Genomic DNA, 17902 nt, shown 5'->3' on the forward strand with positions numbered 1-17902 from the left:
ATGGGGAGGCGACACTACACCCCCACTATGCGAAGCTCCTGGAAGACTCGATCACGCAGGAGGAGATAGCATCAGCCATCCGAGAGCTCCCCCTGGGGAAGACTCCGGGGCCTGACGGGCTCCCTCTATCCTTTTATCGCATGTTCCAAGCGCAGATCTGTCCCTACCTTCTCTGTTTATTCAACTTCTTCACTGATGAGGAGGGGCCGTCCCCCGATATGGGACCGGCGGAAATCGCCTTAATCCTGAAACCTGGAAAGGGCCCTACGATGTGCGCGTCGTACCGCCCGATTGCTTTACTAAACACCGACTTTAAAATATACACCAAGTTGTTGGCAAGGCGGCTGGACCCCCATATGCCGGGCCTGATAGACCCTGATCAGGTGGGTTCATCTGCATCCGACAGGGGGCCGACAACGTACGCAGGGTGGCACACCTCGTGGGGAAGGCTCATCACTGGCAGATCCCAGCCTGTTTTCTCTCGTTAGACGTGGAAAAGGCGTTCGACCGGGTGGACTGATCCTTCCTCAGGGCAGTACTGCACAGGATAGGGCTCGGCCAGAAGATGGTCACTAGGATCATGGCACCGTACCTTGCACCACGGGCCAGGATTTGCGTGAACGGGCAGATCACGGAGCCGTTTACCATCGGGAGGGGTACCAGGCAGGGCTGCCCGCTCTCGCCCCTATTATTTGCCTTGGCAATAGAGCCACTAGCGGATATGATTCGTCGGGCTCCTGACATCCATGGCATCCCCCTAGGTGGCCAAAACAACAAAGTAGCGCTCTTCGCGGACGACCTCATCCTTACGCTTACTAAACCCCGAGAGTCTTTGCCGGCAGTGCACTCAGCGCTGTGCCTCTTTGAAAGGGTCTCTGGCCTGAAAATCAATCACAGCAAGTCCTGGGCGCTCAACCTTACCATCCCGCAGGCAGAAATCCCCCATCTGGAACTGTTAGCCCCCTATCGATGGACGGCACAGCATATCCGTTATCTTGGCTTATAGTTGACCCCCACGCTGGATGGTTGGACGCAAGTCAATTGGCGGGAGTGCCGACGATCGGTCCTCGAAGACTTGCAGCGGTGGAAGCTGCTTGTGCCGTCATGGCTGGGCAGACTCAATGAGATTAAAATCTTATATTTATTTCAGCGTCTCCCCACTCCCATACCGCTGCATAACATAAGAAGTTTGCAGAGAGACTTGACCAACTTCATCTGGGGGGGGGGGAGAGGCCTCGCTTCTCCCGAGCGCTTCTCTTGGCACAGCAAGATCGGGGGGGTCTGGCCAGCCCTAATCTGGTGGAGTACTATTGGGCTGCGCACCTTCGTTTTATAATAGAATGGGGCGTGACTGAGAGCGAAAAGGGGTGGCTACACATGGACAGAGCCTTAACTGGGCACACCATCTGGGATGTAGCATGGAAACCCAAGGCGGGGCGGTCCCCGAGTGCATACCTGGCTGTGCCCACGAAAACGGTGCTGGAGATCTGGGACAGGATTGCGGTACGCAGGGGCCTCACAACCTTTCCCTCGCCACATACCCCACTTGAGGGGAACCCGAGCTTTCCCCCGGCCCATCGCACCAGAGCTTTCCATAAGTGGCCTCAAGGCAATTGTAGAGTCCTTACAGATCTGTTTGATGGGGGCTTTCTTAAGACCCTCGCTCACTGCAGAGAGGAATTCCGACTACCACCCGAGGCTAGGATGCAATATACTCAACTGAAGCACTGGGTAATGACAGATGAAACGTTCCAGGCGGCTACACGCGCTTTCACCCCATTTGAACAGTTGGCTCGCTCTTTTACTGAATCGAGGGGCCTGATCTAAAAAATTTATCAGATTCTGCAGCATCCTCACACGCTGCCCTCTCATCCGTACCAGAAACGCTGGCCCTCTATCTCGGGCACAGACATCGCTCCGGCACAGTGGCTCCGTCTGTGGCGCGACATACCCAAAGTATATCATAGCATACCTCTACAAGAGAATACCTATAAAATGATGACCCAGTGGTACTACACGCCGCAGCGACTGCATAATATGTTTCCGGCCTCTTCCCCTGAGTGCTGGAGGTGTCGGTCGGCGACCGGAGATTTTCTGCTAATATGGTGGACCTGCTCTTCGCTCACCCTCTTCTGAAAGGAGGTCTTGAGCCACATCAGGGGGGTTCTGGGATTTCCTCTGCCTGAAGCCACTAGCATGATACTGCTGGGTATCAAACCTGCAGGCCTGAAGGCACTGACCCGGAGCGACTGGGCATTGGCGCTTCAAATGCTGGGAGCAGCTAGGCAGTTCATTGCTCTATATTGGAAAAAAACGGAAGCGCCGCCCGTTGCTGCATGGTTTGTGCGACTCTGGCAAGTCATATCAATGGAACTCCTCACAGCTAGACTGCAGGCACGCGACACACACTTTAAGGCGGTATGGCAACCCCCAGTTCCCTGTTCCTGTTCCTGATTTACTGAGCATGGGGAGATTTCCATGGTGGGGTACCACTCCAGTGGAGATGGAGGACTTAACCAACTCAAGAATTACTGGGAGAATTGTTCCAGTGACTGAGGTCAAAGCATGTGGAGGGGTGGGAACTCTAAGAGAGCCAGATTTAACAAGAGCTAACATGGATTCTAATGTTTTAAGGTCCAACAGGGGGATTTGTTCGAACAACGCTAGCATGCAATCAGGTGAGGAATCGTATGAACCAGATCTGTATGGCCATCTGTGAGAGGGAAGGTTATGTATATGTTTTGGATTTTCTCATGGACCAACTCTGCCAAGTTTTTGCAGCGAGCAAGGGCATCATCCGTGGTGGCTTGTGTAGGGGGCAATTTAAGGAGAGTCTTGGCGAAGCAGCAGATTTCCAGCAGGGAGTGAGATGCGAGGCTGAATTTTTCCTCAAAGTAGGCAGCTTGTGTGGATTTGATTCCAGCTTAATAGGTTTTAATAGCCTCCCTATACTTTAGTTTGCTAGATTCCGCGTAGTCCCTTCTCCATTCCTCTCTAATATTTTACACATTTGTTTGAGTTCACGGAGTTTAGGGGATTACCATGGAGAGATCTTGGACCTAACTTTTTTCCTAAGTAGATTTTTTGGGAAGAACATCATCTCGGGAGGACTCGATCCAATTGTTATATTTATCATTGGCCGAGATGGGGCTCGGATCGCTGGGGGGCCTTGTAGCTTCTAGGGCTGAGATCAATTGTTCCAGGGGAAGCTTAGCCCAGTCGCGGTCCTGACTGCCAACTAAACTGAATGAGGAAAAAGGACCTGTGGGGTCCCATGATAGGGGGATCAGAAAGTGGTCAGTCCAAGGCAGTAGGGTTGGGACACCACTGAAAGTTCCTCACTATTCGTAAAAATGGGATCCAGAAGATGCCCCTGGACATGGGAGGCCCCAGACACTCTTTGTTTGAACTGGAGTGCTGAAAGATTCCTAACCAGGTCAGAAGCAATGGGGTCTATGGGTTCGTCTAAATGTAGGTTAAGACCGTCTAATATAGTAAAGTTGGAAAGGGAGCTGGCTAGGTTAGTATGGTATCGGGGAGAACTTGAGAAATTGTCCATAGGCTCCTGGTGGACGATATATTAAAAAGCCTGAGAACGTGAGGTTATGCAAGAAGCCTATAGAAAAGGAAAGATTCTCACAGACTGGTAGAGGGTCAGCTGTGATGCGACATTTAATGAGATCTTTGTAAATGATTGCAATGCCTCCACCTCTGCCACTCTTGCGATCCAACCGCTGAATAAGGTAGCCATGAGGGAGGGATTGTGTAAGATCACATGACCCAACACCTAGGGAACCTCCACTGGCTCCCCGTGGAGAAGCGGATCACCTACAAATCCCTCAACAACTTTGCCCAAATCTCACCAAGAGAGTTTCCTTCCACATACCCAAGAGGAACCGCCGCTCCGCCGACCTCGCCCTAGCAGAGGTCCCCCGCATCCGCAGAAATAGAACCAACGGGAGAGCCTTGTTCTACATCGCTGCCAAGACCTGGAACGATCTCCCTGTGAACATCAGATGCTCCCAGACCCTGCACACGTTCAGGAAGGACCTCAAGACCTGGCTCTTCGACTGATCCGGAGCTGCTCCCCCCCTCACCCCCACCAGCACCTTGAAACCCTCATGGGCGAGTAGCGCGCTTTATAAGCCCCTGATTGATTGATTGATTGACTGGATTGGACTCCTTGTTGAGCCAAATTTCAGTTAGAAACAGAGCATTGGGGCATTCCTCCTCTAATAAAATAGAGATTTCAGTAGCATGCTTGGGAAAAGATCTACAATTCACTAGCAGCTTCTTTAAAGGAGCTTGATTTTCAGCGGGTGTCTGAACTTTAAGAAATGGGCGGAATTTGAAAGAACAGTGAGGGCAGTTGATATTGTCTTTAGATGGAGGCATAGAGTATAGACAATTGCCATTTACCGTTCATCTTAGGCAATGAAGGAAATTGGGGGGAGTAGAAGCTTATATTTGATGGAGAACGGACAGGGGTTATGGCCCCTGGCCCCAGCCAGACGTAGACGGGCTTGCCTGTGGTGGGCCTTTGGCGCATCCGCTGCGCGTCGTGGCTGGCCTAGGTTTAAATTTGTCCAGCAGCTAGTCTGCTGACCGCAAGACTCCGCCCCCCTGCCTCCAACCCGGAAATTAGAAGTTATGTTGCCGCCTGCTTCCTCCACGCAATCGGTACAACCCGTGGTGGGCCATGGAGAAGAGCGGTATGCTGGTGTTGGTTAAGGAGTGCCAGGTAAGGAAAAACAAAGTGCAAGTGTAGCGGCAGTGATTAAAATTAGGTCAGAGGACCAAAGTTTGTGATTCATTTAAAATAGCAGACAGGAAGGTTAAAACAGTTAAAACTCTCTTACTTTGATCGCGCGTCCCGTGCCATTTTTATAGATTTGGAGGCCTGGAATTAACTGGATTGTCACACTTGTAGCAGTGTGCTGTCTAGCAACTGTGTAGGTCCTGTCCTCGGCGACACTGGCAGTGGCAAAGGGTGGTGCAAGCTGTGAAGGCCTCCTGACTAGAGCCCTGGCACTTAGTTTTTACAAATCAAGCGCTGTTTGGGAAAAAGGGAAGAACTCGGAAGGGAGTAGGGGCGAAGATCAAAGTAGTGTTAGGGATAATGAAAAAGCAAGAGGTTGGGCTGAAAAGGGAATACAATAGGTGGCTAGGTGGTGCAAAGTGGAAGGCAGGGCAATGTGGAACAAGGTACAGGGTAGAACAAAATAGTGAGCAGTGAAGGTAGTCTACTGTTAGAGAAGGACAGGAACGAGAAGGGATTGACTGGCTATGGGAGGGTGAAGGTTGGTTAATGCTAAAAAGAGTCAACTGTGAAGGGGGCTGAGAAGCACCTGCTGGTGTTAACGGGAATGAAATGTTTCCAGTACTGAGAGGCGAAGACCTGGTAGGACTAAAAAAAGGCTAATTTAGAACATGGACACAGCAGTACAGAGTGTAGTAGTGTTAGAAGAAGTGTTGTGTGTTTTTGTAAGCTGTGGTGCATGCTGAGGGTGTAATTGTAGCAGAGTCAGTCGATGTGGTGTGAGATATGGAAGGGGTAAAGCTGATAAACTAATTCCGTTAAGGGGAGAAGAGAGGCTAAAGATGAACTATTGATGACATCTGAAAACAGGACTGTTGCTAGGTGAAGGGCAGCGCATCAAAAGAAAACTACCAACACACTAAATCGGCCTGCAGAGCTAATCAGAGCTGCCAGTATACCACAAACTATAAAAGCGCGCGTCTTCCTCGTCATACAACACATCACCAAGCGCTCGCTGGGTCCTATAACATGATAACCTCAGAGGAGTGGTGCAGAGAGGGAGAGGTGTGGCCCAGCAGCCAGAGCGGCTGACTCAAGAGTGTGGGGTTCATGGTTCGATCCCCGGCGCCTGTGGCAGCTCAGCTCAGCATCATGTGACTCTGGGCAATAGCTCACTTAACTTCACTGACGGCCCCCAGCGCCTTGAAACCTTAAGGGTTGATATGTTCGCGCTTTACAAATATGGATTATTATTATTATTTCATCTCTGTGGGCATGATAATACACAAAAGCCATAACACAATAGAATTAAAGTGCGGGCAGACAGTGAGATCTGAAAGGACAGAAAACAGAAGGGTGGTAGTTGAAGCATGTATGTGGTAATAGTGAGTGTGGGGGAAGAGATGGCAGAACTAGAGAAGAGAGCAGTGCTGAGTGGAGATGGGTTCAGTGTTGAAGGATATGCAGGCGTGCACGGCCAGGAAGCCTGTAAATACATCACTTTAATAACACCCTTTACACTTGCATTTCTCTGTAACTGTAGTCGACCACATCTGCATTTGCATGAAATACCCATGGCCTACAGGAAGAAGAGGTGAGGGACAGAACAGAGATATAGAGGCTGGCGGAAGCAGGCAATGTGCACACTGCGGGAAATTAATTGCCAGCAGTTGTGAGCAGAGATAATAGAGGTACACTGTAGTAATTACAGAACCTTGGAGGCTAAAGATGTTGTAAAAGAACGTTTATGAAAATATGAAACGTCGCCACTTCACAAATGAAAAAAATAAATTAGGAGGCTATGTTCAATATTACAAAATCCAGGGCTATGTCGATCACGCAAAAAAAGACAGAGACCGAGAGGAGAAATCTTGGCCAATAACACCACCAGGACGATAATATGCAATGTCAACGTTTTCGAAAAGCTTATTAGCCGATGCAGCAGCATTGACGCACTCTTAAAAAGAAGGGGAAGGACCTTTGATGCGTGATTAAGCACATGCCAGTATTTCTGCATATTACTGTGTAAAAAAACACAGCTCATAATAATAATCAACCAGGAACCTTATCGTTTTGCGTCCTGATGAAGGCTGATTGACCAGGTACGCAGAGGATGTCCGCAACATGTAGACCATAGCGATGCTAAATCGCTTAACCATCTCCAAGTGTCAAAGAGTACTTTGTATACATTTTTACTCTTACCAGGGGAGCCTAGATTAAAATTAGTAAAAATAGGGAATCCTACTAGGTCATTTTAACTTTCTTCTATCACTAGGTCACTTAGATCAGAAGATACGAATTCCCTCAATGAGGTTTAGTCCATTTCAGACTTTGAAACATGTAGTAACAGGGGGGCTTTTCGTTATTGGATGCTAGGCATCTTGGGTAGAGAATCGGACCATCACAAACTCTTCTACCTCTACTTTCTGTAAGAAATATATTTCTCAGATAAACAGCCTGATAGAGTTTGAAGAGAACAGGAAATCATGTGATTTGTGGAGAAGCTCCATAGGAGATCCCATCAGTTGATTTTAATCGACCATAGGGCTAGCATAGCAGAGGGTATTCTACTAGACCAGAGGGCTCCCGCACATTTAGCAATTCCACTACATATTGGGGGACTGGCAGATCTTTGCTTTACTTGGAACACTTAACGTATTGTTTTTTTACGATTTAAAGTAGTGTTTAATTTTTAGAGAATTTTAAAAGAAAGCTAGAAAGGGACCTTTCTATAAAATGCATTTATTAGCAGTTCTTTTTTTTAAACTTGTATGGATAGTATTTATTTGCCTCTCTCTATACATCTGTGTCCCTCGGGAAGGTGGGTTTTGAAAGCTCACCTTATATTTGGTTCATTTATTTAGGGCTGCCTAGGCTTGGGTTGGGATTATGAGTAACCAGTGTAAGGTTTGTAATTGCCCCATGTAATTTCCCCCCATTGTCCAGATTTGTTAATTCTTAATGGGTCCAACAAATTCCTCACTTACGACCTCAGTTCCCCTTTGTATTTAAACATTTTTATCAATGGGGTCACTGTTGCACTCTGCCTGGTAATGAATCTGCCCACCCCATATTTCTCTCTCTTTTTAAAATCTTTTCCATGATGGTCACAACCTCTTATCTCAAAGTCAGCAATTCTGCTTTCTTGCGGCTCTGTACCGTCTAAGAGGCAGCTCTCCTTCACCCAGTCTGACATGAATTCCTAATGTTGTTGGATAAATAAATGTTACCATGAGAAGATTTTGACAAATTCAGTGTCAGTGGGCCTACGATGAATTCACGACCACCTCGGATAGAATTAAGGATGAGAAGCTGGGGGAAAGGACATAGGAAAAGCATGGATGGACTCATGAAAGGTGGACTGGCCATGGGGAAAGATAAAAATATGGCAGACACAGACATTAGAAGGTCCTGTGAAAGAGCCATTGGAGGACGCCTTATACAAAGAGAGGAAGACGGTAACTGACAACCTGTCAACGGAGTGGAGCAACACAACGGGTAGGGGGACAAACATGAGAAGTGGACACATCAGTAACAAACTCAGAAAGGAAAATGGCATGTCAAGTGGTACAGGGTAGCAGGAGGACTACACAAGGGAGAGTTTAATAGGAGCACGTCTGGTAGGAGAATGTCAGCTATCTCACCACTACTACCAAAGAGAGAGGGCTGAAGTTGAGGAACAGGGAGGAAGTGTGGGCCAGCATGGCAAATCCTTAGTGCCAAACAATCTTATATTGGTTATATAAGCAGATCTATGAATATAGAGGAATACCGTCCATGGCCTTTATGTAAAGTTGCTGATCATAACATTACAAGTGTATATATTGTTTGTGGATTGCTTTGGGAATCTACAATAGTGTTCCTTGTATACTGAAGAGTACCCAACTGAACCAAACATTGCAATTGGCCAGCGACGGGGCCAAACGCAATATCAGAACAAAAACAGAGAACTGGAAGACATTTAGTATGTATGTTTCAACAAACAAAAAAATACACCACAGTCAGCATGTGTGTTTACCTCAAGAAATATAAACCACCATATATTAAAGCTATACATTACCTTATCACAAACTCAGAAGAAAAGAATACGTGGGGTGTCACTAGCAACCAGCTCAAAATGGAATCTTACATATGTAAAGTGCCCACACCAGCCTTAAAGTCAGGTTTAAGGAAGACTGGCTCTTCCTTCAACAAAGAACATTCCTATTACTCATTCCAATATGGTGGAGATGGTGAGGAGCAGAAAAAATGCTAGGTAATCTCCAATTTACCAATACCAGATCTCAATATGAGAGAAAGGTCTACTGGTAATGTACCAAGCCAATGCTAAGACACAAGATTTGCCTGCCCAATACCTGTAGGACAACATTCGAGGCATTCACCCAAGTTTACAATGCAAAATGGAGGGGATCCCTCATATTTTAGGGATCAGGATCTTTAGATGTACTGGAACAGTCTCACCTCTGTTCCTTGGGGTGAGGTTTCCGAGTGGGGTCTAATATTAAGAAGTTCCCACAGTAAAGGAGCACTTTCTCCTATCATGTAACAAAACTGTGGAACCCTCATCCCCTGAATCTTAGATTCTGTGAGAAAGTACCTGTTTCAAAAGACGTGTAAAAGCCTACGTTCCAGAACCACGATCCAGATGAATCATAGATGGTACTCCAGTCACGCTCACTCTTTCCATTCACTTTTATAAGTACATCCCTCTTGATGTAGCCAATCCACCCAGACGCACACACTCAGGTTCACTCATGGCCTCTAATGAAATCCTATTGCTAACCATCAATGTGGTGTCATTCATGCCTATGCTTAGGTGTTTATTCATTTTACTAGAGCATAACTAAACCAATGGAGTGTCGGTGTGCTTTACACTAAGTCAAACTATGGACAGCGAAGTCTGTTTTACATAGAGCTCTAACAAAGGTCCCAGAATTAAGAAGGAACATACATAAAACATATACTGAATCCTAAAGATAAGGCAGTATTATGGTTTTGAAGACGGAAGAACAAAGTGTGGCTGGACAATGAGTGAGTAGAGTGGAGAGATGATAGAAGAGGAGAATGGTTTGGAGAAGAGGATAAGAGATAGCACAGAAGCCAAAGAGCAAGGAGGTAGTGGAAGATATGAACAGAGGCGGAGAGAGGTTAGCAAAGAGGGAAGTGGAGAGGGAAGAGTCAGAATGGGTTAGGGAGGGGACAGTCAAGTGCATACATTTGTAATTTTAATTGTATTTATATAGCGCTTACTACCGCTGATGAGACATTGAAGCACTTTTTCGGCGAGTTGCACACTACTCTGGAACCCTAAGAGGATTAGTGGTGAATTAGTATAGGGAGAAAGGAAGTTAATTTAAGTGGTGGACATGAGAGTTTATTAACTAGATTGAAAAAGGATAGTGAAGGGATAGAAGAGGGAAGGGTTTGCATGTATATAGCGCTTGCTACCCCCAGTGTCCTCTTAAGGAATTTCGGGGCCCTGGGCAAGATCTATTTTGGTGGCTCCTGTACAGAACAACTTTGAATTTTAATACCCATTTCTTGCTAATTCAAGCCTGCATGATGCCAAGCAATACTAAAATATATGGTAAAAATTTAACAGAATCACACAAAAAATTGAAATATATCTTCCCATAATACGACACAGGTTAGAGAGACAGAAGTAGAGGTAGGTTGAGAGAGGTTTTGATAGAGAAAAACAATAAAGAGGTCAAATAGAAAATTCACCTTCTAAGGGGGGCCCTGGGCAATTGGCTACTTTGCCCATGCCTTAAAACGTCTCTAGCTACCCCTGATGAGGTGTTGAAGCGCATTTTGGCAGGCAGCACGCTACTCCATTTGTATGTAGGTGGCATTTGTATGACACACCCCTAGCTAAAGGAGACAGTAGGGCAAGGGCAGAGGAGATCGAGGACATTGAAAGAGACTGGGATGGCTTCATTGAATTAGTAGTTAACAACAGGGTCTTATTTCATTGTGTACTTGTCTCTCATCTAAGTAGTAGTTTTGTGTAAATATACATAGCTGTTTTCCTCCAGACTGCCAAATGTATTTTCCACAAATGTACACTAGTCTTTCCAAATAGATTTAGAATAATGTTCTTTCAACTTAGGTTTACATTTGTCCCCTCTTAAGCTTCTATGGTTGTTCTCAGGTAAACTTGGAAGGCAATTTTCCTGCATTTAAGTGACAATCAGAATTGTACCTAAATCTAGAATGATAATTGGTGTAAATGTCCCTCATATTTCTTAAAGTTGCCCTCCTCTCACGGCATGTGGGGGAGATATATTTTGGACCTTTTTCTGAAAACTCAATGATGGATACTGCATTTCACTAATCTGTCCTAATCTTGCCAACTACCTTCTAATGTGGTTCACTTTTAAACAAACACACTAACGAACAAGCTCAGCAGTTCTCTGTGAGTCTGGCCAATGAAAACCCAAGAATGGCAAAAGGCGCTCAGACAGTGAGGGGCCAAATCACTAAGGCTTGTAAGTGTATGTAGAAGAGTTGCAGGAGTACTACTTTACATACTCTGAAATTACTTTGTGAATGGGCCCCTGAATGAGATACGAGCCATACAAATGGTACCAATGGCTAACCAAATACACATGACATAATGCAATTTATGATTGCAGGTTGGCGTCACTACGTGGAGAAGTGTGGCTCAATGGTTAGAGCAGCAGACCCTGATGCAGAGGTCTGGCCCGGAACCAGGGTTCAATTCCCGCCTCGGCGGGTCTTGGGCTCAATTTCCTCGGACCTGATAATTCTCGCCTCGGTGCCTATTCTAATCATGGGTCCCACTCTGCAACTCTGGGCAATAGCTTGCTTAATCTCCACAACAGCCCCAGCAACGCTGGGATGCCTGGCTTCACCTTGGGGGTGCCCAGGAGTGGACATTTCACAGGGAAAAGCCAGGAAGGGTTCCACAGTGGTATGCGTACAGCACCAGGAAACCCCAGTTGGGGTATAAGTGCACTTTACAAGTACAAATTCATTCATTCATACACAGATTTGAAATATGTTAACAGAGACAGACAAGTCATGGCTAGACATGCTTGGCAGCCAGTTACATGATAGTCCAACCAATGGCGTTCTGTATTTTCATGGTATGCACTTTGAAGAATCTTGCAATAAACACATCAAAAAGCTAGAGATCACAATGTCTAGATCAGTGTCATGGCTGCTCATGATGATGTTCATTGAATGCTATGTCTAGGAGATATCACAGAAGGAGACCTATCAACACAAGATATTCATCAGGAGCACCTGGGTCTGGTGGCTTAGTGGACTAATGCATCTACTGTAGGGGCCTGTGTTTGACCTCATGGTCACAGGTTAAAATCCCGGCAAGTCCAAATAGCCTATCATCCTTCTGATGAAATGAGTACCATTAAGTTGGGTAAAGATAAACATCTGTTGTTCAGCACCAAGATACCCTTGGGTGAATGTGCCCTTTACAAATACACATGCTATGTACTCATCTGTATTCTGGCCATTTTGCTGAGTAAGGCATGATTACAGATTCTGGTCACTATTGTAGTTGTTTGCTTTGGCTTTGAAGAACAATCTGTTTCGGATGCTGCATTCATCTTGATTCCCCAGTAGCCAATGGCTAATTCATTTCAATGAAAGTAAAGCATTATGCAAATTGGTGCTAATGACCACTCCATCTTCTAATGATCTGGAAGTACATTATGTGTTGAATGATACAAATGTACTTACTTTAGCTTTGGAAGTGGCTTTGATGGTCCAAATGCAGTCCACCGGTTGGCCGGGCTTTGTTTTTTCTTCCTGCTCTACCTGACTGGAACGTATCACACCGTCCGCTCCAGCGAGCTCGAACTGGCAGTCTGCGAAGAACATACAACCTGGTGTCACAGTCATAGTACTGTAGCATGCAATACAAATATCAAAATATATTGAAAAGGAAGTACTAGACCTGGGATGGGACTGAGGATGCCCCCAAGGTATGTAAAGTCAGGATCTGTAAGAGAAACAACATGTATCATTGGTGGCCAACAAGCCTTAGATCTATTCACAGGTGCTTAACAAAGACTATGTTCCCTATCCACAAAGAAATGTAGTAAATATGCACATGTGTTGCTCATACGAGAAGGTGCAGAATCACTATTTCTGGGAGTTCGCAAACATTCCTGGCACATTGCCTGGAAAACTGTGCTAGCCACAGTTTTTCAGGTGCATTACTGTAAATGTCATTAGGCATATCCACCATTGTCCATTTTCCCCTCATGCATTACTGCACACAGTGTACAATTGTGCACCAGGAAAATGCAGCCTGCTCTACAAATGCAAGACATTTTTCCCTGTAGAGAAAACACTTTCCTTGGTCCTCCTCGAAGTTTTGTGGTGATCTGTGCCCTTTACCGCCCTGTAAGGTGAGTTACTCCAGCCCTTTGCTGGTGTAAATCTCCAACCACTTACAGGTTGCGACAGAGTTGGCTTGCCGTTTGGGAAGGCCCACTACTCACAGGTTTGTGGGCAGTTATTAACTTTGACGGCAAAGCACACCTTAATCCACCTACTCATCCACCCATTACTTGGCGTTCCTGCGACAGATTTCTCAGCACTCATGGTGAAGAATTCTGTATAAGTAAAATAATTTACACCTGTCAGAAATCCTTCTATGTTTTTCCAAGGGGGATACATTAAGCCATTTCCATCCATTAGCATAGGTTTATAGCCGAAAATGGCTTTATGAAGTGGACTCCATAGCTGCCAACTTATAAAGAAACATCACAGTGTGAAGAAGGGGCGTGGCCTTATGCTGATAGCTGCCTAGAGGCTCTCTGCCCTTCACCAACCCCCTACCCACACCACCCCCCAAAACAAACCCTCCACCAACCTCCCACTGCATCCCTCCCAAGCAAAACCAAAGGGTCACTGAAGCCATTGTCGATATCCTTGGGTGTTTTCACACTCCTCATTGGACATTGGCTGCTTCCAGCCTCCAAAAATAAGCAGAAAAGCTACTGCTTCCGGCCATTGTGTGGCTTCAGCTCCTCACCGGGTGACCATGTCATGGGAGCCAAAATCCTGTGGCACACAGTGGCATCATGTGAGTTGGCTTGTCTGGGACTCTCTGTGTTCCAAGAGTCTGAAAGTTATGAACGTATAGTACTCGACCTGAGAGCATCTAGGTCTTTAAAAGAAGAGCATGCCATGGATTTTGTCATGCTCAGGAGTGTCATTTTCCTTTCTGGCTCCATTTAGGGGTATGAAGGGAAATCTAGTCGGGGGTGTGAGATGCTGGCTAAAAGGAAGATATTTGAAATTCTACATATTGATTGTAAAACAAATGAGCAGGTTTGTCTTTTCACATGGGATGGGGGAGTACAACTATTTTCTTGCTCAAAGGGAGTGAGAAGAAAAAGTTTAAATACCACTGCTGTTAAACGTTGAACCCATCTAGAGTGTATGGGAGTATTCCAAAAGGGTATTTGTGGCAAAATATAATAACTTAGGATCTTCGAAGGGTTTGAGAGCTGTGAGTTTAGTGCACCAAGTAAATATTTTAGCATTAGAAACAGCAAAGGCAATTGTCAGTATACATAGAGGACTTGAACTTTTGCCAAACTTCTCACCTGCCAACAAGACCATGAGACACAGGTACCCTACATTGTCATCTAGCTTTTAAAAAGGCAACTACAGTTACAGCGAACAATAGACTGATTTATAAATAGGGCACCACTCATTGTGCCATGGTGAATGTACAATCGGAAAGGTTTGTTGGCTGAAAGTGTCCTTTGAATTGGAGAATATGTGAGAGAGGAAAATGCCAGGAGGCAAAAAAAGTGTGGTACAGAGAGACCAGATAGCTTACCTATTTAGGGACAGTAAGATTAGCATTCTAGTACAACAGGAAGGTCACGTTTCAACACCCTGAACACTATTTAATCAGTCCCACCGAGAGAATTTACTGTTAGAATCCTAAAATCAATTTTTGAGAGTGTTTTATGAATGTCTTTTTCTCTTTAGAAAAACTTTACTGTGTTTTAAGTTTGTATGATCATTTCTCTTAGATACTGTTTAAAGGAAGGATTGGCACGACCGGGCCTTAGCAGGTAGTTTTTTTTTAAATGACATTAGATTCTCTTTGGGTGTAAGAAGTGTTTTTTGGTTTCAAATCACTCTCCGCCGCATTGCAGGGCTTACCATTTTGGGGCAGCTGGTTTAGCACTGTAGTGATCTGTCGACCCCACCCAACCCAGAACACTAGGTATCAGCACAGTGGATACACCAAAGGCAAATTTAGTTAAGCAAATTCTCCTAACGTTAGACTGGATCTAAGTAGCTCTGCTATTCAGCTCGTCCCTGACATTCAACAGAGTCAATTGGCATTCAAGACCTTGTTTACTGTTGCCTTTGGATAAAAGTACCTCATATCACAGAATACCTTCTGCCCTTTGGTACACTGAATATCTTGCTTCACACAAAAGACAATGCAAGGCTTTAGTACAGGAATGTGTAACTACTTATTAGAAACTGAAAATAATCTGCTCCTCTGCTTTGACGAAATACAATAAGAGATCAAATGGGCTTGCATCCTTTATCTATTCCTACCAGCTGCAAAAAGCACAAAATTCTACCAGAGCTCTTCAAATTTATCAGTGAATTTTAGAAGCCAGAAAACTCTCGACCTGTAATCTCAGCTTCTCAAGAAATGTGTAATTCTTTAGCCTCCCTTTTTTATTACCAAAGTTCTTAAAATTCAACGTTTTTTACAGCTGTGAACTCTATGATAGATAGTTAAATTTAGGTACCTGCTGACAAACTACTAATATTTCCTCATTATCAGAATTCATACTAACAACTAATAAATCAATTTGCAATACAAGACAACACCATAAATCTATCCTTCAGAGAAGCAGTACCATTAGCTGTGAAAAAAGCAATAGTGTCCCCGCTCCCACTTGTTGAAAAAGTCTTCGTCCGATGCCCCTATATCTACTAATGTACTTTCCCATTTCATTACTCCCCTTTGTAGCTAAGGTGGTCAAAAGCGACATTAATACTGTTAGACCTGACACCTTTTGGCGTGGTTCTTCCCCCATCTTTTTGCCTCTGACTCATGTGTTGTGATGCTGTGCTGGATTTCGTTTTTGCTGATTAAGATGCTTTGGACACTCTGCCACTGCTGATCAGTGTCAGAGTGTAAGTGCTCCCTCTGTAAATTGTGATATTGATTGAGTATACCTAATTGGCATATTTGTATCACCACGAAGTCACTAGTAGAGGGCACTGTGTGTGCCAGGGCTGGTGATGACAAATGCTACTAGTGGGCCTGCAGCGCAGATTGCGCCACCCACATGAGTAGCTTTAAAAGGGCGACTCAGGCCTGCCAGCGCAGGGCCTGTGTGCAGTCAGTGACTGCCATGTCAGCCTGGCCAGTGTCCCCACTGGCTAGGCCTAACCCTTCCCTGTCTGTGCACATCAGTCACCCCTATGGAAGGCTCCAGGTACCCCCCTGGGCAGGGTGCAGTGTATGGATAAGGTAGAGCATGTGCTAGTGCAGGTAATATGCTCTGGTAGTGGGCTGCAGCCATTTTGTGTGCTCACTGCTGTAAGGCTATCTTGCTCCATAGAGTAACATGGAGGGGGCTGGGCCCATGTGATACCAGCCTATCTTCCCCTAGGAACAAGATGGGACATAAGTGAAAGATATCCCTGGACTCAGAATTTAATGACACATCTTTTAGTGAAGGGTGTTTTTAAATCCTGTGTTGGAGAATAGCACTTTTAGAAAGTGGCTGTTCTCTTGTCTAAACCTTTTTCTGTGTGCCTGGGTTTGTGGAATGCCTGCCTGGTCTGGATGTGACAGGGAGGGGCTGCAGAGCCCCAGAGGAGAGGGTCGGAGCCATCCCGGGGATGAAAGGGCACATCTGCCTGCCTGGGAGGAAGGAATGCCTGATAAGTGCTGAGCTGCGCCTGCCTACCTCCCCCACGTTAGCTCTCTCCTGGTGGTCAACTGACCCCCCTGGCCCTGAAGCTGACAGGAAGAAGAAAACCAGAGACACCTCAGTGCTCCGCAACCCCCAGAACTGGTTTAGACTGGACCAAGGGCCTCCATGCACAAAGACTTCAAAGACATTGAGGGGTATAAGGGAAGGACCCCTGACTACAGAAGATTAGATTCTGAAATTCTGCAACCAAGAAGGAACCTCTGCTGGAAGGACGACAGCTAGGGAACTAAAGGAAGACTGCCTTGCTGTGTGCTCTAAGGGCTGACCTGTTCTACTGTCTACCTGGAAGCTGAGGAGAAGAAAAGGGGCTTTGCTGTGTGCTGTGACCCTGCCTACTTGAAACTGCCAAGACTCTGCTGTGTGCTGTGTCTGCAACTGAATCTCCAAGGGCCTGAGAAGAGCTGGCCTCCTGTTGGGAACCCAGGACTAAAGGTTCCTAAAGCTATCCCAGAAAACGGCTGGAAAATCGTGCTGTTGGGACCCGAGACGCGTGGTGCTGAACTGCGGAGCGTGAGGAAGGGATCGGTGTGCTCATCGGCACATTAACCGTGAGGGTTGGAGGCTTGTGGAGCCTCCCCTCGTGAAATCTGCTCCCAGGTGGTGGCAAGGTCGAGAGGGGGGGTCTAGTCGAGACCAGCGCCCTTGAAAACCCTTTGCCGCCAAATCACCACCGCGGCCCGGGGCCAGGAAACCCCCCCGCGACTTGCTCCGAGGTCCAGGAGCTGCCGCGGCGAAGAACGAAGCCGCCGCGACCCCATTGGCTGAGGGAGCCAAGCCCCCTCACTAACGCCGCAACGGGATTGGCCCGCGCGGCGCAGCGTCATCAGCTGTGGTGTGCCGTGATTGGCGGAGCCGGCGGAGCGTCATCGGCGAGGCCGCGCTGCCATTGGTTGGCGGCCTCGCGCTCAGAGGGGCTCGACTAGAGGGCCGCGACAGGATAGGCTGCCTCCGCTGAAGCTGCGGGAGGTGCCGAGGAATTGCCGTAATCACCGCCGGGACCGGGGAAGAGATCTGACCCCGCCGAGGGACTTGGAAGCGTCCCGCACCCCTGGCCAGCCGTCCCCCCACCAGGTGAGCCTCACCGCCTCCCCCGCCGCTCGTTGGATTGTCGAGAGCGGGCGGGAGAGGAAAGGGGACCGGCCGGGGCGGGGACGCG

The 17902-nt window shown here is 46.6% G+C and overlaps 1 protein-coding gene across 1 annotated transcript in view; it reads right to left on the reverse strand.

Annotated features, from left to right (window-relative positions):
• Window positions 1-17902, reverse strand: part of NETO2 (neuropilin and tolloid like 2) — a 311726-nt gene that overhangs the window by 61756 nt on the left and 232068 nt on the right. Inside the window, exons 5-6 of the mRNA XM_078669388.1 lie at window positions 12705-12749; window positions 12488-12615 (exon numbers count right to left, since the gene is read on the reverse strand). Of these exons, the coding sequence (XP_078525514.1) occupies window positions 12488-12615; window positions 12705-12749 (173 nt within the window). The remainder of the gene's footprint in view (window positions 1-12487; window positions 12616-12704; window positions 12750-17902) is intronic.

Source organism: Lissotriton helveticus, chromosome 12 (assembly GCF_964261635.1).
Source record: "Lissotriton helveticus chromosome 12, aLisHel1.1, whole genome shotgun sequence".
Lineage (NCBI taxonomy): Eukaryota > Metazoa > Chordata > Amphibia > Caudata > Salamandridae > Lissotriton > Lissotriton helveticus.